This window comes from Pleurodeles waltl, chromosome 8 (assembly GCF_031143425.1).
Source record: "Pleurodeles waltl isolate 20211129_DDA chromosome 8, aPleWal1.hap1.20221129, whole genome shotgun sequence".
In the NCBI taxonomy this organism is placed as follows: Eukaryota; Metazoa; Chordata; class Amphibia; order Caudata; family Salamandridae; genus Pleurodeles; species Pleurodeles waltl.
Window position 1 is genome coordinate 674820066 of NC_090447.1, and position 25898 is coordinate 674845963.

Consider the following 25898-nt stretch of genomic DNA (forward strand, 5'->3'; position numbering starts at 1 on the left):
GCAAGATTAGGCGCTACAATGTCGCTGGTAGTCTTCTTGCTACTTTGTTACAGTTTTGCAGGCGTCCTGGAGCAGTCAGCGGTCGATCCTTGGCCGAAATCGAATAGGGAGATGCAGAGGAACTCTGGTGAGCTCTTGCATTCGTTATCTGACAGCCCTCAGTGGAGGATTGGCCACCTAGTCAGGTAAACACCTATCAGGAGGGGTCTCTAACGTCACCTGCTGGCACTTGCCACTCGGAGGCCTCCATTGTACCCTCACACCTCTGCATTCAAGATGGCAGAGGTCTGGGACACACTGGAGGAGCTCTGGGCACCACCCCTGGGGTGGTGATGGACAGGGGAGTGGTCATTCCCCTTTTCTTTGTCTAGTTTTGCACCAGAACAGGGGCTGGGGATCCCTGAACCGGTGTAGAATGGTTATGCAAGGAGGGCACCATCTGTACCTATATGTAGTGCCCCCGTGTAATGGTGTCCCTGCACTCACTAAGTCCCGGGAAATGGCACTGAACTTGTGGGGGCACCTTTGCTAGTGCCAGGGTGCCCTCACACTTAGTAACTTTGCACCTAAACTTCAGCAAGTGAAGGTTAGACATATAGGTGACTTATAAGTTACTTAAGTGCAGTGAAAATGGCTGTGAAATAACGTGTGCGTTATTTCACGCAGGCTGCAATGGCAGGCCTGTGCAAGGGTTTGTCTGAGCTCCTTATGGGTGGCAAAAGAAATGCTGCAGCCCATATGGATCTCCTGGAACCCCAATGCCCTGGGTACCTAGGTACCATATACTAGGGAGTTATAAGGGGGAGTTATAAGGGGGGTCCAGTGTACCAATTGAAATTGGTAAATGAAGTCACTAGCCTACAGTGACAAATTTAAAAGCAGAGAGAGCATAAGCACTGAGGTTCTGATTAGCAGACCCTATGTGACCCAGACAAGCACTATACAGACACACACATTAGGCCATAAACTATGAGCACTGGGGTCCTGACCAACAGGATCCCAGTGAGACAGGCAAAAACATACTGATATACAGGTAAAAAAGGAGGTAACATGCCAAGGAAGATGGTACTTCCCTACAAACCTGTCATGTCTGTAGAGATCCTAAAGATTTTGCTGTATCTATTGCAGACTATCTCATTTGTAGAGCTTCATCCAACTATTAAAAATATTTTTGCCACTCACAAAGCACGTGTAGGATTCATTCCTAAACCTGTACTTTTGAGCTATCTGGATCATCTCACTGCAGTGGAATTACCTATTTGACAGAATAGAACTGCTAAATCTATCACAGAATCATAAAGTGGGGCTAGAGCTTATTCTTCGTCTTTGAGTGTTAAAAATACTTGAGCTTTGCCTTCATTTGACAATGCGTTTAGATTTGATTGCATGGCTTTCCATATCTAGCTGTAACTGTTGATGCATTAGGCACGCTAACACATTTACTCTTTTCTCCATCCTATCCCACTTGAGGCATTCCTTATTTAGTGGTACCGTACATGGAGTGGAATTGTTTCTCTGATGTCACTGCAGTGGAAATAAAGTCAGTATCTCATTTAACAGATATACAGGTGTTGCTTCTGGCACTTTATATACTTTCTATAATCTTGTTAAGATCACAGTATGCAAAGTATGATTCTTCATATGTTGCAAACCTTCTCCAATGGAATGTCTAAATTTGAAACAGAACAAACTGTCTTTTTGATATCTCTAAAGTCCTCAACAAAGGAAAATGTTACTTACCCTGTAGGCATCTGTTCATAGTGTGTAGCGCTGTAGATTCACATGCCCAGAATTTCCACGCCATCTAGTGTTGGGCTCAGATGTTTACAAGTTGTTTTTCTTCGTGGAAGGCTTTTGAGTCACAGGATGCACTGCTATTCCATCCTTAGTGGGCAGCGCGCATGAGGACCGATTCGTGCCAGACTTTTTGTTCGCACTGTGGGTGAAAGCAAGAATGGAGTAGGAAGTGAACCCTATGTTGTGCACAATGTTTATTACAAAAGTTAAGTGATAAAAAACTGAGATCTGCAAGTAGAGCAACATACATCCACGGAGAAGGTTGGGCGCATGTTAATCTACAGCACTCCAAGATATGAAAAGATGCTGACAGGGTAACATTTTCTGTTCATAGCATGTGTTGGTGTACATACACATGCTCTGCATAGATTGCAAAGCAGTACCCCCATATAAGTAGTGGCTAGCTTGTGGATGATGCAGATGTCTGAAGCAATGTCCTGAGGACTGTCTGACCAACTGCAATCCGCTGACAGGATAAGCTATCCACACAACAGGACTCAGTAAAAGCGTGTGGGGTTGACCAAGTGGCTGCATTACAAATGCCAGCTAGCAGGATGTTACCAAGGAAGGCCATGGTTGCTACTCTCTTGCTAGTAGAGTGCACATTGGCAATAACAGGGTGGGCCCCTTCGCTTTATTTTATTGTAGTAGATCTGGATGCACTTGCCAATCCATCTGGCAATATAGGCCTTAGAAATGGGCTGCCCTTTGTGAGGTTTTGTGAAGCCTACAAACAACTGATGAGACCTGCGCAAGGTCTTGGCCCTATTGATGTAATACAAGACACCACATTTCATATCTAGTGTACGAAAGCCTCACATTTCAACAGAAGACTTTACCAACACTAGATCTTCTTAGAGAGCCTCCACTAAAGGTCACAGAACCAGGAGACTGGTTGAGGAGATGCTATTCAAAGTCTGGCTTAAACTTGGAGATACAGAGACAGATATGGCATCTTAGAAAGACACTGATATTGACACCCTGGGAGGCTATGTTGTGGGGGCAACAGATTGTAGGACTAAACATTGACTTGCTTTCGGACAATAACACTTCGCTCCTGTTCTTGAACTCCTCCGGGAGATGCTTCACCAGCTAATAATGAAAAAAAAGAGCCCCATGAAGTTGGCTACAGGTCAGAGAGCTACCACATCTATGTTCATCCTCTTGCTGGCTAGATCCAGCTTCTTGCTCTCCTTCTGAGGCAGTGTGGTGCCCCTGTCTCTATGCTTCTTCGAGATGGGACAGAGGTCCTGGAGGCTAAGTGGTTTACACACTGGGCTTGATGCCAGACTTCCTCAGGTCCAGTGCTCTGCCTCAACAAAGGAACTCTTGGGAGGCTTGGAGTGTGTGTCAGAGCAGAGTACTTATGACGCTAGCTGAGGTCTTCATTCAAGAGCTGCTGGTTTTAAAGGTCTATGGAGTCTCCTCTTCAGGGTTGGAGTGGCTGAGCACAAGCTAATGCATCAGGATGCCTGAAGAAGGAATAGTTTCTTACCTGTAACTCCAGTTCTCTTGTAGGGGTATTTCCATGATAGTCATAAGCGTTGATTAGTTCCACCTACCTGTGGGGACCCCAAAGCACTTTTTCCAATATAACTTCTTAAGTGTTCATGTTCGCCTTACTTTAGGAAGGCCTGCAAATGCACTTAAGAATGTCAATATGCTGCCTAAAGGAAAGGCTCCAGTGACCAAAACTCATCATCTTGTTTGCTTTAAAAAGGACAAATAGCTACGGCACATGCTTTCAAAAGCATGAATGAGTTGAAAATTTAGCAGAAACACAAACTTTTTTGTAATGCAAAATAATGAGGAAGGAGTGCAGGGAAATGTAGCTCATAGGCTGCTATTATCAATGAATCAGAGTCAAGACAGTAATGTTTATTGAATGTGTGGACAGACCTCAAGGTTGCAGCTCTGCAGATATCTGCTAAGGGAACATTCCTCTAAGGAAACATTCCTCATCAAGGCAGTCGTGGCAGACTTGCCTCTGGTGAAATGCGCTCTTGGTCTGCCAGCTATGGTTTTGTTAGCTAGTTGGTAGCAAAATAGAGGACACAATCCATCTAGAGATTGATTGCTTGGAGGTGGCCAGACCAGTGCGAACCAGACCATAATTGACAAACAATTTTGGAGATTTTCAAATAGATCTGGTTTTATCTAAGTAGAATTTTAAAACCCTATTTATGTGTAGAGAGTGGAGAGCCCTCTCCGTTGGAGTAGGTGGGTTTTGAAAGAAAGTTGGCAAGGAAATCGACTGGTTGACATGAAAGTCAGAGATAACCTTGGGCAAGAATTTAGGATGTGTTCGTATCACTACAATGGAGGAGTGTAATACTGTGTAAGGCTTGTGAGCACAGAGAGCCTGATTCTTGCTAACCCTGCGTGTTGATGTAATTGCCACAAGGAAAGGTGTTGGAGAGATGTCTTGCTTATGGGCTCAAATGGATTTTGCATGAGGTGCGAAAGGACCTCATTAAGCTACCATGGTGGAGAAGGGCGACTAATTGGAGGAAAGACCTTCTTTAACCCTTTTAGGAAATCTTTGATGATTGGTATCCTAAAGAAAGAGGTTTGCGAAGGACCATTTCTGTATGCAGTCAGAGCTGCCAGATGGACTCTAATAGAAGAGAGTTGCAGACCAGATTTAGCTAGGTGTAACAAATATGGAAGAATGACATCCTCCTGGCACGATGTAAGGTCTGTCTTTTTGGAGGGACACCAGATGCAGAATCTCTTCCATTTGAGGGAATATGCAACTCAGGTGGGTGGCCGTTTCGCCTCTTTTAGGATCTCCATACAATTCTGTGAAAGATTAAAGTGCTCATACTGTACTAACTCGGGAGCCGTGCTGCAAAACTCAAGTGGGAGAGACTGGGGTGTCTCATCTGCCCTCCGAATTTCGTCAGAAGGTCTGGCCTGCATGGCAGCCTGAGATGTGGTCGGAGCAACCAGTGAAGGAGGTCCGGGAACCACCACTGCCTCGGCCACTCTGGTGCAGTGAGGATCATTCTGGCTGAAGTCGTTGAGGGTTTGAGTAGGATTGCTGGGATCAAGGGAAATGGTGGAAAGGCATACAGAAATTTGTTGGACCAGTCTATCCACAGACCATTCTCCAACGAGTCTGGATGGGAAACCTGGCGGCGAAGCCACTGCATTTTCTGTTTTCTACTGTGGCGATAAGGTCGATAGAAGGCGTGCCCCAAAAACGAAAGATATATTGAACGATGACTTTGTTCAGCACCCAGTTGTGGTTCTCTTCGACAACTCTGCTGAGGGTATCCGCTTGTACATTCTCAACGCCTGGAAGGTGAGTTGTTACTATCTTCAACTTCCTGGCAACGAGCCAGTGCCATATCGTCTGGGCCTCTTGAAACAAGACTGTGGATCTGTTTCCCCCCTGATTGTTCAGGTAATACATGGTGGTTATATTGTCTGTCTGGACAAGAAGGGTGTCGGTGTTGAAGGACGGAAGAAATGCCTCGAGAGCTAGGGTGCACTGCACGGAGCTCAAGGAGATTAATGTGGTATGACATCTCCTTGGGAGACCAGAGGCCTTGTGCTTGTAGGTGACCCATATGGGCTCCCCATCTGAGGAGAGAGGCATCTGTCACGATAGTCTGTGCTGGAGGCTGTGGACGGAAAGGCATCCCTTGTAGGAGAATGGTTGGAGAACACCACCAAGTGAGCGATCTGATTGCATGGGGGATCAGAATGATTCTGTCTTCCCAGTTTCCAGACAGTTGATCCCATTGGCCCTCCAGGCACTCCTGAAGAGGTCGCATGTGGAAGCGCATTCTGTGTGAGAAAGATGCAGGAGGCTAAGGAGCCTAGAAGTGAGGAGACTGTGTGCCTGTCGGGCGATGCATAGTTTTGAGTGGACAACACTTCTGGAGAATGGATAAGCATCGTCCCTCCGAAGGACACACATTTGCCTGTAGTGTGTCTATGGTAGCTCCTAAGTAGTGCAACTTCTGGACAGGGGTTGCATTGGACTTGAGAAAGTGCATGAATCCCTAGCCAATAAAGGAGAATGCATGTCCATTTGAAGTGTAGTTGGGCTTCTGCAAAGGTGGATGCCTTGATTAGCCAGTTGTCTAGATATGGGTAGACGAAGATTCGGTGCCTTTGAAGATGTGCTGCCACCACAGCAATGTACTTGGAGAAAGTTCTGGGTGCTGACTTGAGACCAAATGGTAGAACAGTGCATTGGAAGTGTTCTTGTCTTTGTCAGGAGGAGAGGTAGTATACGGAGATGTGGTGTGAGATTTGTGGGCAGCCAGTATTACCACCAAATCAGGTGGAGGATCGGAGCACAGAAACAAAAAGGTCTTGCTCTGGAGGACAATACTTTTTTAGTAGTCTGGAAGGAGCAGACTTAGTCATAGCCAGCGTAAGGGAGACATCCTTGGCGGGTTCCAGAAGACCCAGTACTAGTGGTAGCTAAGGTCTGGCGGCTAGGCCCTGCTAGAGAGTCTTGAATTTGGCTGATGTGGATGGAGTTGGGACACCAATCGGAATGTTCAGTTTTGCAGCACCTTGTACTAGAAGTTCATGAAAGGTGTTGATATAGTCAACCGGTGAGAAACAAGGTTGAGGCGAATCTGTTAGAGCAGATGAATAGTCTCTGGTGGAGGACGAAAATTCTCTATGGAGGCAGGAACGCAATCTTGATCTTTGTTGCAATCTGTGGTGGGAGTGCCATGACCTTGCTGATGAATGGCCAGTTGACGGATGGTCATGACGGGTATGATGGCGTGATCTTGAGTGCGGTCTGGGAGCTGGGGGGAAGGGGTAGCTAGGCTCTTGCGGCTCTGGAGGTGGTACAGGTGCCGGGAGAACCAGAGCAGCTGAGTCAGACTTTGAAGTGAAGGTTGAGGAGGAGGCATAGCAGGCGTCGGAGGAGAGGTGAGAGGAGAAGGTGACGAAGGGAGGAGCACCAGCAAAGGAGAGACATCTCTGGTATGGTGCGATTCCGCTAAAGAATAGATCCTTTTCCGTTTTGCAGATTTCCGCCTCCTCAACGTCGAGGGGCTCTTCGACATCGATCCTTCTCTCCGACATCTAAGTGTCAACGTTGAGCGGGAACTCAATCTCAAACTGCGACAGCTTCCTTTGCCGCGATGTCAATTCCAACGACGTAGATATACTCCTTGATGTTGTGCGCCGAGTAGATGGAGTCCTCAACGTCATTCGGCGTCTTGATGTCGAGCATTAATATTTATGCAGCGTCGTGCCAGTCTGACAGCGAACATGTCCTTGACGTCGACCCAGACCGAAAGAGTTTTCTTCCAGAAAAACACATCTCAGACCTTCCATGTCCACTGGACGCAGAGAGGAGAGCTCTGGTGGAAGACTGACCTTCCCCTCGCTCTGAGGTCCCAGTGGCATCGTCTCTCTGCTCTCCCTTAAAAGGCTAATCTTCACCCTGTCACGCAGGGTAAACTTGGAAAATGATTTGCCGATGTTACAGGAGGCAGGAAGGTGTGAAGACGGCAGGCAGATGATACAGACATCATGAGAGTCTGGTTTGGCCTTTTTTCTGCCATATCGTAGGCATTTTTCAAACAGAAGGCATTTTTTTCTGGGAAAAATACCTTAATTGCTGTCATAAAAAGACACAAATCAAGAAAGAAAGTCAAAATATGTCGAGTGAAACAGTTGTCACTGAGAATTTAACTCAATTTTTGAAGAAAAAAATCTAAAAAGGTCGAGCTCACTTCTCCAGGGTCCTGTCAGCAGGAGCCAGAAAAATGAACTGAGGTAACTGCCTCGCTCTAGGCATGATGGGATACTGGAGGACTGGTTGTTCTTAAAGACACAGTCTCCTTTTTTCTTAATTTATAATGGCAGCCTATGAGTTACACTGCCCTGCACTCCTTTAACATAATTTTTGCATTACAAAAAGGTTTGTTAAGGATTTTGTCTTCTAAATTTTCAACTCATTCATGCATTTGAATGCATGTGCCTTAGCTATTTGTCCTTTTTAAAGCAAACAAGATGAAGAATTTCAGACACTGTAGCCTTTACTTTAGGCTGCAGATTGGCATTCTTAAGTGACTTTGCAGGCCTTCCGGAAGTAAGTGAACATGAACACTTAAGAAGTTATATTGCAAAAAGTGCTCTGGGGTCCCTGCAGGTGGGCGGAACTATTTAACGCTCATGACTATACATGGAAATCCCTTATCAGAAAACCTGTATTTTTAGCTTCGTCAGAAATTAAAGAGTCTTGCTCGCCGAAGAAGTCAGGCGTGTCAGTAGCATATTGCTGATGCATCTTTTGGTGTGCCCAATGTCCCTCCCATTGGGGTTGTAGAGTTTTCTCCCACAAGAAGGCGAGGTAGGCTTTACACAGCTGTTGTGGTTGGGTGAGAGGCAGAGTTTACAAATCTCATGTTGATCATAGCACTTTGTGTGGCACTGGAGGCTGTACTGGAAGGGCGGCCATTCCATTACCTGGTGGTAATCTGCATTCTCCGATGTGTAAGGTCACTGCAAAAGAGCCCTAACAGTTGGGGACTTAATATGTGGATGGCAGTCTCTTGAGAGTGTTGCCATGAGAAAACACAGATGAAGATTTCTCCAACTCTGGGTGTCGAAGATTCACAGTGCAGCTCCATGGGAAAAATGGCAAAAACGCAGAGTCTCAGATCTCTGGTGGTACACGTTCGAACATGATGGAGGGAAAAAAGAAAATCGAACATGAAGTCGCTGCCCATGTGCATTGCCCAGAAGGGTGGGGTCACAGTGCATCCTGTGATTTGAAAAACCTTCTTAGAATAAAAACAGGTTGCAAAGGTCCAAGCCCAAACTACACTGTAGGGGTATGAAGAGCATGTGTAACTACATCAGCACATGACTTCCCAGTCAAAGTGATAAGCAAGATGAGTATATCTGAAACTCGTCCCTCCAATGCATGATAACGCCAAATGTCACGAGAAAGTGTATCCCTTAATGCAGGCTATATAAAGTCATCCCAATCAGAATCCATGACAGTGTTGGGTTCCAGAGTATCATACAGGTTTTTTTGGTCCTTACTGTATTGATTGTCTTCATCAACAATCAGTGGAACCATCTGAATCACTGTTGTCAAAACCGTCATAGACATCATTAATTCTATTTCCATCTGTATTTTCATTTTCTTTTACCTATAAGACACCCATGAGGCATAATGTTGTTTAGACATCAAGAGTGCATGAGAGAAAAATAAAGCAAGAAGCATCCGACAAAATATTGGTTCTGGTGTCTTATTGTTGGTTAATGAGTCTTTAAGGGCCTGTAAACGCTGGGGCTTTGAAGGTTTAATAACAGTATTTAGCAATTGCGGTGGTTCGTGCACTGTAAATTCAGAGATCATATTCTGGTGAGATGTCAGTGAATCCACTGGTACCCAAACCACTTGTGGATAAGATCAAGGGGCATGAGGCCTTTCATACTCCAGACTGCTGAAGAACGCCCATAATAAAGTTAGTTCCTGCTGTACGGGTTGGATACACCCTCAGATCCTGAAGGTTGTAAAAAAGCAATTAATAAACTATCCCAAGGATCGCAGTTTGTTGGCCCTCTTCACCTTACTCTTCAGAGCTAAAGAAAGCACTTGTTGCAACTGTCAACACCATCTGGAATAAGTAGTGTACTGTAATCACTGATCAGTGACTAAAGAGACACCTTCAAAACAGAAACACCCATCGACTGTATGTATAGCTGAACATAAACGGAAGTCTGTCTGTCAACAGAAAGTCAGCTGCTCAACCGGTGAACTTCACTGTCAACAAGTGAGCAACGGTGACTGCTTTCGTCTGCACAGTGACTGCTGATGGGCCAGTGTCGGCAAGTTTTCTTTTTCTGTCATCGATGATGCTAATGTGCCCAATTTTTTTCTTAATTATTTTGAGAGAAAAGTCCAAGAAATTGGCACTTGATCTGTTATCTGTCTTTCAGTGTGCTTTCTGGCTCATAGGACTGTGATGAAAGAGTTGATCCTGAACGTTACTTCAACCCAGAGATTGAAGGCTGAGATAGTGACTGAAAATTAACAACAGACTCAGAGGATCACAGAAAAGGACATAGGTTTTGAGACTCTGGTTGGTACCAATTCCAACTAGCACTAGACGTCTATTTTGATCTTTTGTTAGTCTTCTTAAAACATGCAACACATATTTCTTTGTACCATGGTGTTAGTGAGAAAAAATATGCAGAACGTGTGCTTATCTTGATACAAATCTGCCACTGCTGCAAACAGTAAAAGTAATCGAGAATAATGGTGAGATGGACTATCTCTTGAAAGATGTATAAATGAAAAACTTTACAGAAATGTTGAATGTTGAAGTAGAGCTCCAGAAGACTCCCTCATACAGACAGATGGTAGGAAATCAGTGGGACACTGTCTCTTCACCTCATGGGTGACAGACTGGTCACATGAGGAATGACTAAGTCTATTGCACTTTTCAATGATGTTGACTGCAGCTGATTGCTGTTCAACATTGTCTTTCCTGAGGATTCCTAGCCATACAATCGATACTGTTCAACCATGTGATGACAGGATTTACAACGACTGAACAGTGGCTTTTACTGCTATGCCATTTGCACGCCTGTGGCTGACACTCTTTCGATGCACCTTAAATAAAGTTGTTGTTTGTAAAATGGAATAGATTACCTTGTTGTCAGCTTTAATTTTAACTTTCAGTTGAGGAAGAACGCGTTCTACTTCCAAATTCCACTCAGCTGCATCTGTGGTCGACTCCAAAATGTCCTCTTGTTTTACAGATTCACCAAACTCCTACATTGAAAATTATGAAAATCAAACACCATTAGTTATTGATAATTGAATGTTCGTTCACCTGGTAAAAAAATAATGGATTGCAAACATTTATAGCTGAAAGGAGTGTACTTTACTCGAAGGGTATCTGCAATTCTCATTTAACCTTTATTAAGTAGTAAAGTGGGCAACTCCTGCCCCTGACTCACGAGAGCATTCAACAGAAGCATGCAACGAAACATATTTGCAAATGCTTACTCAATGGTTTCACAAATGCTACAGTGACAAAACGGACATTGAGTTGGGAACAGCACGTCAATGGTTTGACCTCTTCCGCAATGTTCACACTGCAGTATTAGTAACAATTTTCAATTAATAAAATACAGCAGCCTATTGTCCTTTCTTTATTCACTACAGTTAGATAATACTGTGTTTCTGCTTTTAAGTTTCTAATCAATCATAAAATTTGACCAATGCATGCTTTCCATAAAGCACTCCGCACACGTTCATTCTTCATATAAAAGTCTAGGAATATATAAAATATTGAAAAAGGTTGAATACTGAAAACGTATTGTGCAAAATAATTGCATTTCTAAGCTTAGACTTTACAGGTAGAAAAACAAGCATTTGCAATGCAATGGGTCGAGTTAGAGCTGTTAGTACTGTAAATTCCTAACTGTACTTTTCTTGACACATAAATTGAAAAGAAGAACAGTTGACATAAGCAAGCAGATTCCAAGCTCCACAAGCATGAGCGCAAAAGAGAGACGCAAAATGAAAAAGAAGTTTGCTCACATTCAAACGTATCAGCAAATGTGGAATTTATCTATGTAACAGGGTCGATGGCCAAGGCGGTAACAAAAGTGCCCCAAGGAGGGACAAACGTAAAGCATTTACAATGATAACAAACGATTTTTGAAAGGCAAGCCCATGAACAAGTGATAGTGAAGGGTGTACCGTGGGCATGGTTAAAAGCCCACAGATGGATTACAACACGTCAGAGCGTTTGCATGCTCGACCTAAAAAGTAGTTTTCGTATTGTATGCATGTTAACCTGAAAAGGTCGAGAGCACTACAAGCATGTCAAATTTCACATTAGGTGCTGCAATCTTACCTCTAGCTCCATTAACTGCTTGGGTGCTAAGGATGGGCTGGGCATGTCCTCAGCACCAGCACTCAGGTGCTGAGGATGTACCCAGCAAGTCCTAGCCCACATGGGGGGGGGAAATCACTGGTGCTCTACCCGCTGGTCTTCCTGGCCCATCTTCCTGCTTCATGCCCTCACCAGCGATGGGATCTGAAGTGCTTGAATGTTCGGAAGCGATCCCTTGGGCAGGTGTCGCTCCTCATTAACTGGAAAATGTTTTGTCCATTTTCTGCCCCCTTTTTTAGGCGGATCGGCTCCCAGGGGAGGCGGAAAACTACTACACACCAGGTATTTTATTGTATATGTATGCTGGTGAACAGCCCCTTGGGCAAGGGTTGCTCCCCATTTTTGAGGACATGTTTTAGCCATTTTCAGCCCCACCTCCACAGAGGCAGATGGCCAATATTTCAGGCCAATTTGCCCCCAAGAGGGGCCACAAACCACAAGACATCAGGGATATTATTTTTATATATTTATATACATTGGGGAGTGGCCCCTTAGGGCAGGGATTGCTCCCCATTTTTGGGAACCTGTTATGGTTGCTCTCCGTCTCTTGCCCTAAGGGCAGATTGGACATTTTTTTGACTGGGGAGAGGGGGAAAAGGGGAAACGGGGGGGGGATTGGGGACAACATCTAGACACCAAGAGTTTATTTTGGTTATGTTGGTGGAGCAGCCCCTTGGTCAAAATTACCCACACGTCAAATTTAATGTCACTAGTGCCCAAATTGCGACACTAGAAGTTGCCACTTAGTTGCCCAGGGTTTCCAGTGCCCATTTACTGATGTGCACAGGCATGTCCTGCAGACAGCATGTCTCCCCAGGAGGGCAGAAAGCTAACGACTCTCAGAAAAGGACACCATAGAGGCATGCATGGGAGAGAGGCGTTTCCTCCATCCTGCAGGAAGCAACACTGGCGTTAGCCCAAAAGACGAGCTTCAAAGGCGAAGCCGCCTTTGAGGGCGAAATGGCTAACACTTAGAAGAGTGGCACCCTATTGTTTAGAAAGACAGGCAGTTACTGGGAACAGGAGAGGAGAAGCCAAGTATCAAACCAGTTTTCCCAGAGGCATGTAGCCCCTTGGTAGTTACACCTCTGGGGGTGGGCTAAGGAGCTCCGAGTGTCGAGAGAGAGGTCTCGCTATGTTGGGAGTGGGCAGTATGGTGCATCCTGGGCAGCCAGATGCCACACTTCCCAGGAAGTAGTCTTCAGGAGGGAGGGAACCAATTGGCTACCGACCGCATCCTACCCTGAGGACATTTTCAGAAGATAAAAAGGGTGCCCCTGGCACCCAGAACTCAGATCTCGACCGACTTGCTGCACAGAGGGACCAACAAAGAAAGGCTGCACCAAGGACTGCACCTGCTGCACCTGGTGGCTAGCAAAGAGAGGGACTGTGCCTGATGTGTCCTGCTCAAAAAAAAGTTTTCTCCAGAGCACAGCCGAGTCAAGAGAACTGACTGCCCAGTTCAGGCACAGGAACACAAGAGCTGAAGAAGCCTTCTGGGGCCAGTTGGTAGCCCAAAGTCTTCAACCCGCTACCACTGCCACCGTGCAGCACAAGCAACTAGTGAATTCATAATCAGACATAATTTAGTATGTTTAACACAGTTGAATGCACTACTGAGGTCCATAAAAGCCAGGAAAAATAAACCCTTCTTGGTCTTTGTGTATTCTCCTACTGATAATTTCACGGTCAGGCATTGTTCCAGGGTACTTAGGCCCTTCCTGGAGCCATACTATTATTCAGAAAAAATGTAATGCTCCTTTACCCATGTTCCTAGTCTCTCCAGGGGAACCCTGCCCAGAATTTTTACTGCAGCAGAGAAATTGGGCGTTAACACTGGGGATCAGATCTATCCTCCTTCTTAAAAACTGGGGGAAGATTCATTGTTTTAGACCAAGTCGAAGGGAACCCACCCCTGCTGGCTGCATTAAAAACATTTGTTAACACTAGGTCCCAAAGAGCGTTATTATCTTTAAATAAGTCGACTGGTACCCCATTGGGACCTGGTTTGCCTGCCCAGATCTTGCTCAGCCCCAATTGTACTTCATCAATGTGAAAAGTTAAATTAAACCCATGCGGTGTTCAATCAATTTGTGAATTTATAATGATATCCATAACAGTATCATCAGAAAAAACAAATGTTTCTATTTTGGGATATCCAATGATCTTCCAAGACCACCTGGTCTAATGAGGGATAGTTTTCATCTTCAAAAACGGGAGAATTTAAAATGGACCATAACAGGCCAGGGATGCAATGCTTGAGTTGCTTACATTACAGAAAATGTGAGGTAGGAGGCAACAAGGTCTCTTATGATCTGGCAGCTTGCTAATAGTAGCACTGGTTGGGTTCTGGTGTGACACATTTGTTCAGCTTCTACCATGAACTTTGCGGCTGCTGCCTGTTTACATGAAACTAGCAGTCCTTCAAACGTCTCTATTTTCAAGTTGATAATGACGTTGGTTAAATAGCTGGTGATAGAAGAAGTATACACAGCCCCCTTTAGTCATAAAGATCAATGAATGAGGTAATTTCTGCTTACCCATAGCGGCATGCACTGTGTGGATCTATGGGTATGCATCACAGATCAGATATCAGAAGGGTAGCTCAGCCTCTCCTGGGCTCGGACCGGTGGCAGCCGGGGGGTAGCTCTTAGCTCAGTCTTCACATGGGCCATGCCTGGGCACATCCGGCACATCAGGTTTGTAGCTCGTTTATAAGGGCCTGTAGAAGCAAAACCCTGCATCTTCCTGCAAACTGGGAAAAGGGCACTTTGGTAAATCAAGTCTGGCCCCTCCAATTAGAAGTGCTCCTAGTATTTCTAAAACCAGGTGAAGGATTCACCCTCCCGGACCCCAAAGAGAAGGGGAAATGACTTGTATGGAAGTTCACTATATAAAATGAAAATTATTTCTTGAAGATTTTCTGTTCTATGGCGTTGTTCCAGTGCTCACTGTAGGAAAGTACCATCTTGCCTGGCATGTTACCCCCATATTTCACTGTATATATGTTGTTTTAGTTGTATGTGTCACTGGGACCCTGCCAGCCAGGGCCCCAGTGCTCATAAGTGTGCCCTGTATGTGTTACCTGTGTTATGACTAACTGTCTCACTGAGGCTCTGCTATCCAGAACCTCAGTGGTTATGCTCTCTCATTTCTTTCCAAATTGTCACTAACAGGCTAGTGACCAATTTCACCAATTTACATTGGCATACTGGAACACCCTTATAATTCCCTAGTATATGTTACTGAGGTACCCCGGGTATTGGGGTTCCAGGAGATCCCTATGGGCTTCAGCATTTCTTTTGCCACCCATAGGGAGCTCTGACAATTCTTACACAGGCCTGCCACTGCAGCCTGAGTGAAATAACGTCCACGTTATTTCACAGCCATTTACCACCGCACTTAAGTAACTTATAAGTCACCTATGTGTCTAACCTTTACCTGGTAAAGGTTGGGTGCTAAGTTACTTAGTGTGTGGGCACCCTGGCACTAGCCAAGGTGCTCCCACATTGTTCAGGGCAAATTCCCCGGACTTTGTGAGTGCGGGTACACCATTACACGCGTGCACTATACATATGTCACGACATATGTATAGCGTCACAACGGTAACTCCGAACATGGCCATGTAACATGTCTAAGATCATGGAATTGTCACCCCAATGCCATTCTGGCATTGGGGAGACAATTCCATGATCCCCCGAGTCTCTAGCACAGACCCGGGTACTGCCAAACTACCTTTCCCGGGGTTTCACTGCAGCTTCTGCTGCTGCCAACCCCTCAGACAGGTTTCTGCCCTCCTGGGGTCCAGCCAGGCTTGGCCCATGAAGGCAGAACAAAGGACTTCCTCAGAGAGAGGGTGTTACACCCTCTCCCTCTGGAAAAAGGTGTTAGGGCTGGGGAGGAGTAGCCTCCCCCAGCCTCTGGAAATGCTTTCATGGGCACAGATGGTGCCCATTTCTGCATAAGCCAGTCTACACCGGTTCAGGGATCCCCCAGCCCTGCTCTGGCGCGAAACTAGACAAAGGAAAGGGGAGTGACCACTCCCCTGACCTGCACCTCCCCTGGGAGGTGCCCAGAGCTCCTCCAGTGTGCTCCAGACCTCTGCCATCTTGGAAACAGAGGTGCTGCTGGCACACTGGACTGCTCTGAGTGGCCAGGGCCAGCAGGTGACGTCAGAGACTCCTTCTGATAGGCTCCTCCAGGTGTTGCTAGCCTACCCTCTCTCCTAGGTAGCCCAAACCTCCTTTTCTGGCTATTTAGGGTCTATGCTTTTGGGAATTCTTTTGATAACGAATGCAAGAGGTCATCAGAGTTCCTCTGCATCTCTCTCTTCACCTTCTGCCAAGGAATCGACCACTGACTGCTCTGGAAGCCTGCAAAACTGCAACAAAGTAGCAAAGACGACTACTGCGGCCTTGTAACGCTGATCCCGCCGCCTTCTCAACTGTTTTACTGGTGGTGCATGCTGTTGGGGTAGTCTGCCTCCTCTCTGCACTAGAAGCATAGAAGAAATCTCCCGTGGGTCGACGGAATCTTCCCCCTGCAACCGCAGGCACCAAAAGACTGCATCACCGGTCCTCTGGGTCTCCTCTCAGCACGACGAGCGAGGTCCCTTGAACTCAGCAACTCTGTCCAAGTGACTCACACCGTCCAGTGACTCTTCAGTCCAAGTTTGGTGGAGGTAAGTCCTTGCCTCCCAATGCTAGACTGCATTGCTGGGTACCGCGTGATTTGCAGCTGCTCCGGCTCCTGTGCACTCTTCCAGGATTTCCTTTGTGCACAGCCAAGCCTGGGTCCCCAACACTCTAACCTGCAGTGCACGACCTCCTGAGTTGTCCTACGGCATTGTGGGACCTTCCTTTGTGACTTCGGATGAGCTCCGGTTCACTCCACTTCGTAGTGCCTGTTCCGGCACTTCTGCGGGTGCTGCTTGCTTCTGAGTGGGCTCTTTGTCTTGCTTGACACCCCCTCTGTCTCCTCACGCAATTGGTGACATCCTGGTCCCTCCTGGGCCACAGCAGCATCCAAAAACCCTAACCGCGACCCTTGCAGCTAGCAAGGCTTGTTTGCGGTCTTTTTGCACGGAAACACCTCTGCAAGCTTCTTCACGACGTGGGACATCCATCCTCCAAAGGGGAAGTTTTTAGCCCTCTTCGTTCTTGCAGAATCCACAGCTTCTACCATCCGGTGGCAGCTTCTTTGCACCCACAGCTGGCATTTCCTGGGCATCTGCCCACTCCCGACTTGATCGTGACTCTTGGGCTTGGTCCCCTTGTTCCACAGGTACTCTCGTCTGGAAATCCATTGTGGTTGCATTGCTGGTGTTGGTCTTCCTTGCAGAATTCCCCTATCACGACTTCTGTGCTCTCTGGGGAGCTTAGGTGCACTTTGCACCCACTTTTCAGGGTCTTGGGGTGGGCTATTTTTCTGACCCTCACTGTTTTCTTACAGTCCCAGCGACCCTCTACGAGCTCACATAGGTTTGGGGTCCATTCGTGGTTCGCATTCCACTTCTAGAGTATATGGTTTGTGTTGCCCCTATACCTATGTGCTCCCATTGCATTCTATTGTGACTATACATTGCTTGCACTGTTTTCTATTGCTAGTACTGCATATTTTGGTATTGTGTACATATATCTTGTGTATATTTGCTATCCTCATACTGAGGGTACTCACTGAGATACTTTGGCATATTGTCATAAAAATAAAGTACCTTTATTGTTAGTATATCTGTGTATTGTGTTTTCTTATGATATTGTGCATATGACACCAGTGGTATAGTAGGAGCTTCACACGTCTCCTAGTTCAGCCTAAGCTGCTCTGCTAAGCTACCTTTTCTATCAGCCTAAGCTGCTAGGCACCTCTTCTACATTAATAAGAGATAACTGGACCTGGTGCAGAGTGTAAGTACCCCTTGGTACCACTACAAACCAGGCCAGCCTCCTGCATTGGTTGTGCAGCGGTGGGATAAGTACTTGCAACTACTTACCACTTTGTCATTCTGTACTTTTCATAAGAGAAAAATATACAAAGCAAGTTCAGTGTATGTACACCTAACCAAAAAGTTTTGCTTTTCTTCTCTAACTCCTTAGCTAAGTGCTGAAAAGTACCTCTAAAACATTCAAAAAGTTCTTAAAAAGTTTTAAAAGTTTTTTTCTGTTCCTTAAAAAGTACTGAAACTTTTTCTTTTTTTTTTCTGTCCCTTAAACCTTTTCTATCATGTCTGGTACAGGTCAAACTGTTGATCTGACCAGAGTTGCTTATGATCACCTTAGCTGGAAAGGAGCAAGGAGTCTCTGCATTGAAAGAGGTTTAGGGGTAGGGAAGAATCCCTCAAGAGAATTGTTAGTCAATATGCTCATTGAACAGGATAAGACCTTAGTTGGCACCTCTGGTGAGAGATTGGCTGATGGTTCACACTATGATTCTGGCCCCCCCCTCAGTAAAAGGGTTAGAAGGGAACCTTCCCAACCTGCCCCTTAGCAGGCCACCTAGCAGGGCTGGCACTGATGTGAGTTCTCATCATAGTATAGAAGTTACTCCTTTAGGCCAGGTTGTTAGAGTGCAATCTGTTAGGGACAGTCTCCCTCTGTTTATTCACACCATTCTTCTGTGTCAAAGCATGCCCAACCCACCCTCCCTGAAGACAGAATGTTAGAAAGGGAACTCAATAGATTGAGAGTGGAAGAATCCAGACTGAAGCTCAAGAAGCAACAGCTGGATCTAGACAGACAAGCATTTGACTTAGAAAAAGAAAGACAGAGGTTGGGGTTTGGACCCCATGGTGGCAGCAGCAGTATTACAGATAGTAATCCTGTAAAAGAGCATGACTCTAGGAATCTGCACAAGATAGTTCCCCCTTACAAGGAGGGGGATGACATTAACAAGTGGTTTGCTGCACTTGAGAGGGCCTGTAATGTACAGGGGGTCCCTCAAAGGCAGTGGGCTGCTATCCTATGGCTATCTTTCAGTGGAAAGGGTAGGGATAGGCTCCTTACTGTTAAGGAAAGTGATGCCAATGATTTTACAGTTCTTAAGAATGCACTCCTTGATGGTTATGGCTTAACCACTGAACAGTACAGGATCAAGTTCAGAGAAACCAAAAAGAAGTCTTCACAAGAATGGGTAGACTTTGTTGACCATACAGTGAAGGCCTTGGAGGGGTGGTTACATGGCAGTTAAGTTTCTGACTATGAAAGCCTGTATAACTTAATCCTGAGAGAGCATATTCTTAATAATTGTGTGTCTGATTTGCTGCACCAGTACCTGGTAGACTCTGATCTGACCTCTCCCCAAGAATTGGGAAAGAAGGCAGACAAATGGGTCAGAACAAGGGTGAACAGAAAAGTTCATACAGGGGGTGACAAGGATGGCAAGAAGAAGGATGCCAAGTCTTCTGACAAGGGTGGGGACACATCTAAAAATGAGTCTTCATCAGGCCCACAAAAACACTCTAGTGGGGGTGGTGGGCCCAAATCCTCTTCAAATCAAGTTAAGAAACCATGGTGCTATTTATGTAAAATAAAAGGCCATTGGACAACTGATCCCAGTTGTCCAATGAAAAGCACCAAGCCTCCTACCACTACAACCCCTACTGCTACACCTAGTGCCCCTAGTAATAGCAGTGGTGGTGGGAGCAAACCTACTAATAGCCAATCCAAGGGAGTAGCTGGGCTCACTTTTGGTAATTTAGTTGGGGTTGGTCTTGTTAGGGAGACGACAGAGGCTGTGTTAGTCTCTGAGGGAGCCATTGATTTGGCCACCTTGGTTGCTTGTCCCTTTAATATGGATAAGTACAAGCAACTTCCCCTAATAAATGGTGTTGAGGTTCAGGCCTACAGGGACACAGGTGCCAGTGTTACCATGGTAATAGATAAACTGGTCCACCCTGAACAACACCTACTTGGTCACCAGTACCAAGTGACTGATGCTCATAACAACACTCTTAGCCACCCCATGACTGTTGTGAATCTCAACTGGGGGGGGGGGGGGGGAGTTACTGGTCCAAAGAAAGTTGTGGTTGCCTCAGATTTACCTGTAGACTGTCTACTAGGGAATGATTTAGAGACATCAGCTTGGGCAGAAGTGGAGTTGGAGGCTCTTGCAGCAATGCTGGGCATTCCAGGGCATATTTTTGCTTTAACGAGGGCTCAGGCCAAAAAGCAAAAAGGACAGGGTGACTTGGATCCTGGAAGAATGGACCAAGTGCTCCCTAAAGCTAGGGTTAGTAAAGGTAAAACACTACCTACTATCCCTCCCTCTACAGTGGATTCAACTTCTGAGGAAGAAGAATTTCCACCCTGTGCAGAACCTACACCAGAGGAGCTGGAAGCAGACACTGCTGAGCTTTTGGGTGGAGGGGGGCCTGCAAGGGAGGAGCTGAGTGTGGCACAGAAGACCTGTCCCACACTAGAGGGTCTAAGACAGCAAGCTGTCAAACAAGCAAATGGGGATGTCAGTGACTCTCACAGAGTTTACTGGGAGGACAACCTCTTGTATACTGAAGCAAGGGATCCAAAACCTGGAGCTGCCAGGAGATTGGTAATTCCTCAGCAATACAGAGAGTTCCTCCTAACTCTAGCCCACAACATTCCCTTGGCTGGACATTTAGGGCAAATGAAAACTTGGGACAGGCTTGTCCCCTTGTTTCATTGGCCTAGAATGTCAGAGGACACAAAGGAATTTTGTAAGTCCTGTGAAACCTGTCAAGCCAGTGGCAAGACAGATGGCACTCCAAAGGCACCCCTTATTCCACTGCCTGTGGTTGGGGTTCCCTTTGAAAGGGTAGGGGTTGACATAGTTGGCCCCCTTGACCCTCCTACTGCTTCAGGTAATAGGTTTATCTTGGTGGTAGTGGACCATGCCACCAGATATCCTGAAGCAATTCCTCTAAGGACCACTAACGCTCCTTCAGTGGCAAAGGCCCTCCTGGGAATCTTTTCCAGGGTGGGCTTCCCAAAAGAGGTGGTATCAGACAGGGGAAGCAATTTCATGTCTGCTTACTTAAAGGCCATGTGGAAGGAATGTGGTGTGACATACAAATTCACCACACCCTATCATCCACAAACAAATGGACTGGTTGAGAGGTTTAATAAAACTCTCAAAGGAATGATAATGGGACTCCCTGAAAAACTCCGCAGGAGATGGGATGTCCTGTTACCTTGCCTCTTTTTTGCTTACAGGGAGGTACCCCAAAAAGGAGTGGGCTTCAGCCCCTTTGAACTCCTATTTGGACACCCTGTAAGAGGTCCTCTAACACTTGTGAAGGAGGGTTGGGAACAACCTTTAAAAGCTCCTAAGCAAGACATAGTGGACTATGTACTTGGCCTAAGATCTAGGATGGCTGAGTACATGAAAAAGGCCAGTAAAAACCTTCAGGCCAGCCAAGAGCTCCAAAAGCAATGGCATGACCAGAAGGCTGTTCTGATTCAGTACTAACCAGGGCAGAAAGTGTGGGTCTTGGAGCCTGTGGCCCCAAGAGCACTCCAAGACAAATGGAGTGGTCCCCACATTATTGTTGAGAAAAAGGGAGAAGTCACCTACTTAGTTGACTTAGGCACTGCCAGGAGTCCCCTTAGGGTGCTCCATGTCAATCGCCTGAAACCCTACTATGACAGGGCTGATCTCACCCTGCTCATGGCAACAGATGAAGGACAGGAAGGAGAGAGTGACCCTCTCCCTGATCCCTTCTCTTCCACAGAACAAGATGCTCTAGTGGAAGGTGTAGTACTGGCAGATTGTCTTACTGCTGAGCAGAAAGACCACTGCATAAATCTCCTGGGTCAGTTTTCTGAACTCTTTTCTACTGTGCCAGGCACCACTTCTTGGTGTGAGCACACTATAGATACTGGAGACAGCTTGCCTGTCAAAAGTAAGATCTATAGGCAGCCTGACCATGTCAGAGACTGCATAAAACAAGAGGTACAGAAAATGCTTGAACTGGGAGTGGTTGAACACTCTGAAAGTCCATGGGCCTCTCCTGTGGTACTTGTACCAAAGCCTCATTCCAAAGATGGGAAAAGGGAAATGAGATTTTGGGGGTTATTACAACTTTGGAGGAGGTGTTAATCTGTCCCAAAAGTGACGGATATACCACCAGCTGTATTACGAGTTCCAAAGGATATAATGGACTCGTAATACGGCTGGTGGTATATCCGTCACTTTACTGTCACTTTTGGGACGGATTAACACATCCTCCAAAGTTGTAATAACCCCCTTTGTGTTGACTACAGAGGTCTCAACCAGGTAACTAAAACTGATGCTCACCCTATACCCAGGGCAGATGAGCTAATAGATACACTGGCATCTGCCAAGTATCTAAGCACCTTTGATTTGACTGCAGGGTCTTGGCAGATCAAGTTATCAGAGGATGCTAAAGCAAAAACTGCATTTTCAACCATTGGAGGGCACTACCAATTCACAGTAATGCCTTTTGGATTGAAAAATGCACCTGCCACTTTTCAGAGGTTGGTGAATATAGTCCTGCAAGGGCTGGAAGCTTTTAGTGCAGCATATCTAGATAATATAGCTGTCTTTAGCTCCAGCTGGGATGATCACCTGGTCCACCTATGGAAAGTTTTGGAGGCCCTGCAGAAGGCAGGCCTCACTATCAAGGCTTCAAAGTGCCAGATAGGGCAGGGAAAAGTGGTTTATTTGGGACACCTGGTAGGTGGAGAACAGATTGCACCACTTCAGGGGAAAATCCAAACTATTATAGATTGGGTTCCCCCTACAACTCAGACTCAGGTGAGAGCCTTTTTAGGCCTCACTGGGTACTACAGGAGGTTCATAAAGAACTACGGCTCCATAGCAGCCCCTTTTAATGACCTCACTTCAAAGAAAATGCCTAAAAAGGTATTATGGACAGCAAACTGTCAGAAAGCTTTTGAGGAGCTGAAGCAGGCCATGTGCTCTGCACCTGTCCTGAAAAGCCCCTGTTACTCCAAACAATTCATTGTCCAAACTGATGCATCTGAATTAGGGGTAGGGGCAGTCTTATCACAACTTAATTCTGAGGGCCAGGATCAACCTGTTGCTTTTATCAGCAGGAGGTTGACCCCTAGAGAAAAGCGTTGGTCTGCCATAGAGAGGGAGGCATTTGCTGTGGTCTGGGCACTGAAGAAGTTGAGGCCATACCTGTTTGGCACTCACTTCATTGTTCAGACAGACCACAAACCTCTACTTTGGCTAAAACAAATGAAAGGTGAAAACCCTAAATTGTTGAGGTGGTCCATATCCCTACAGGGAATGGACTATACAGTGGAACATAGACCTGGGAGTACCCACTCCAATGCAGATGGACTTTCCAGATATTTCCACTTAGACAATGAAGACTCATCAGGTCATGGCTAGTCTTATTGTCCTTCGTTTGGGGGGGGGGGGGAGGCTTGTGTAGGAAAGTACCATCTTGCCTGGCATGTTACCCCCATATTTCACTATACATATGTTGTTTTAGTTGTATGCGTCACTGGGACCCTGCCAGCCAGGGCCCCAGTGCTCATAAGTGTGCCCTGTATGTGTTACTTGTGTTATGACTAACTGTCTCACAGAGGCTCTGCTATCCAGAACCTCAGTGGTTATGCTCTCTCATTTCTTTCCAAATTGTCACTAACAGGCTAGTGACCAATTTCACCAATTTACATTGGCATACTGGAACACCCTTATAATACCCTAGTATATGGTACTGAGGTACCCAGGGTATTGGGGTTCCAGGAGATCCCTATGGGCTGCAGCATTTCTTTTGCCACCCATAGGGAGCTCTGACAATTCTTACACAGGCCTGCCACTGCAGCCTGAGTGAAATAACGTCCACGTTATTTCACAGCCATTTACCACTGCACTTAAGTAACTTATAAGTCACCTATATGTCTAACCTTTACCTGGTAAAGGTTGGGTGCTAAGTTACTTAGTGTGTGGGCACCCTGGCACTAGCCAAGGTGCTCCCACATTGTTCAGGGCCAATTCCCCGGACTTTGTGAGTGCGGGGACACCATTACACGCGTGCACTATACATATGTCACGACATATGTATAGCGTCACAATGGTAACTCCGAACATGGCCATGTAACATGTCTAAGATCATGGAATTGTCACCCCAATGCATTGGGGAGACAATTCCATGATCCCCCGAGTCTCTAGCACAGACCTGGGTACTGCCAAACTACCTTTCCCGGGGTTTCACTGCAGCTGCTGCTGCTGCCAACCCCTCAGACAGGTTTCTGCCCTCCTGGGGTCCAGCCAGGCTTGGCCCATGAAGGCAGAACAAAGGACTTCCTCAGACAGAGGGTGTTACACCCTCTCCCTTTGGAAAAAGGTGTTAGGGCTGGGGAGGAGTAGCCTCCCCCAGCCTCTGGAAATGCTTTCATGGGCACAGATGGTGCCCATTTCTGCATAAGCCAGTCTACACCGGTTCAGGGATCCCCCAGCCCTGCTCTGGCACGAAACTGGACAAAGGAAAGGGGGTTGACCACTCCCCTGACCTGCACCTCCCCTGGGAGGTGCCCAGAGCTCCTCTAGTGTGCTCCAGACCTCTGCCATCTTGGAAACAGAGGTGCTGCTGGCACACTGGACTGCTCCGAGTGGCCAGGGCCAGCAGGTGACGTCAGAGACTCCTTCTGATAGGCTCCTCCAGGTGTTGCTAGCCTATCCTCTCTCCTAGGTAGCCAAACCTCATTTTCTGGCTATTTAGGGTCTCTGCTTTTGGGAATTCTTTAGATAACGAATGCAAATCAAATCAAATCAAATCATTAACATTTATAAAGCGCGCTACTCACTCGTGCGGGTCTCAAGGCGCTAGGGGAAAGGGGGGGGTTACTGCTGCTCGAAAAGCCAGGTTTTTAGGAGTCTCCGGAATGCGGAGTGGTCCTGGGTGGTCCTGAGGCTGGTGGGGAGGGAGTTCCAGGTCTTGGCTGCCAGGAAGGAGAAAGACCTCCCACCCGCCGTGGAGCGGTGGATGCGAGGGACGGCAGCGAGCGCGAGGCCAGAGGAATGGAGGAGGCGGGTGGGGACGTAGAAGCTGAGGCGTCGGTTGAGGTATTCCGGTCCCTTGTTGTGGAGGGCTTTGTGTGCGTGGGTGAGAAGTCGAAAGGTGATCCTTTTGCTGACTGGGAGCCAATGCAGGTGTCTCAGTTGTGCGGAGATGTGGCTGTTGCGGGGTACGTCGAGGATGAGGCGGGCGAGGCGTTTTGAATGCGTTGCAGGCGTTTTTGGAGTTTGGCGGTGGTCCCAGCGTAGAGGGTGTTGATGTAGTCCAGGCGGCTCGTGACGAGGGCGTGGGTCACGGTTTTTCTAGTGTCGGCAGGGATCCAGCGGAAGATCTTGCGGAGCATGCGGAGGGTGAGGAAGCAGGAGGAGGACACGGCGTTGACTTGCCTGGTCATGGTGAGAAGAGGGTCCAAGATGAAGCCGAGGTTGCGGGCGTGGTCTGCGGGGGTCGTTGCGGTGCCGAGGGCCGTGGGCCACCAGGAGTTGTCCCAGGCGGATGGGGTGTTGCCGAGGATGAGGACTTCCGTTTTGTCAGAGTTCAGCTTTAGGCGGCTGAGCCTCATCCAATCTGCGACGTCCTTCATACCCTCTTGTAGGTTGGTCTTGGCGCTGGCGGGGTCCTTGGTGAGGGAGAGTATGAGTTGGGTGTCGTCGGCGTAGGAGGTGATGATGATGTCGTGCTTGCGTACGATGTTGGCGAGGGGGCTCATGTAGACATTGAAGAGTGTCGGGCTGAGCGATGAGCCTTGAGGTACGCCGCAGATGATCTCGGTGGGGTCTGAGCGAAACGGTGGGAGGTAAACTCTTTGGGAACGGTTTGAGAGGAAGGAGGCGATCCAGACCAGGGCCTGGCCTTGGATCCCGGTGGAGCAGAGGCGGGTGATTAGGGTGCGGTGACAGACGGTGTCGAAGGCAGCCGAGAGGTCGAGGAGGATGAGGGTGACTGTTTCACTGTTGTCCATCAGGATTCTGATGTCGTCTGTGACTGAGATGAGGGCGGTTTCCGTGCTGTGGTTGGTTCGGAATCCAGTTTGTGAAGGGTCGAGCAGGTTGTTGTTTTCCAGGAAGGTGGTCAGCTGTTTGTTGACGGTCTTCTCTATTACCTTGGCTGGGAAGGACAGGAGAGAGATGGGGCGGAAGTTTTTCAGGTTGTTCGGGTCAGCCGTAGGTTTCTTTAGTAGGGCGTTGACTTCGGCGTGTTTCCAGCAT

The 25898-nt window shown here is 47.0% G+C and overlaps 1 protein-coding gene across 2 annotated transcripts in view; it reads right to left on the minus strand.

Moving 5' to 3' along the window:
• Nucleotides 1-25898, minus strand: part of IFT57 (intraflagellar transport 57) — a 192967-nt gene that overhangs the window by 87353 nt on the left and 79716 nt on the right. For both annotated transcript variants that reach the window (XM_069204792.1, XM_069204793.1), the window contains exon 6: nt 10451-10573. In XM_069204792.1, the coding sequence (XP_069060893.1) occupies nt 10451-10573 (123 nt within the window). The remainder of the gene's footprint in view (nt 1-10450; nt 10574-25898) is intronic.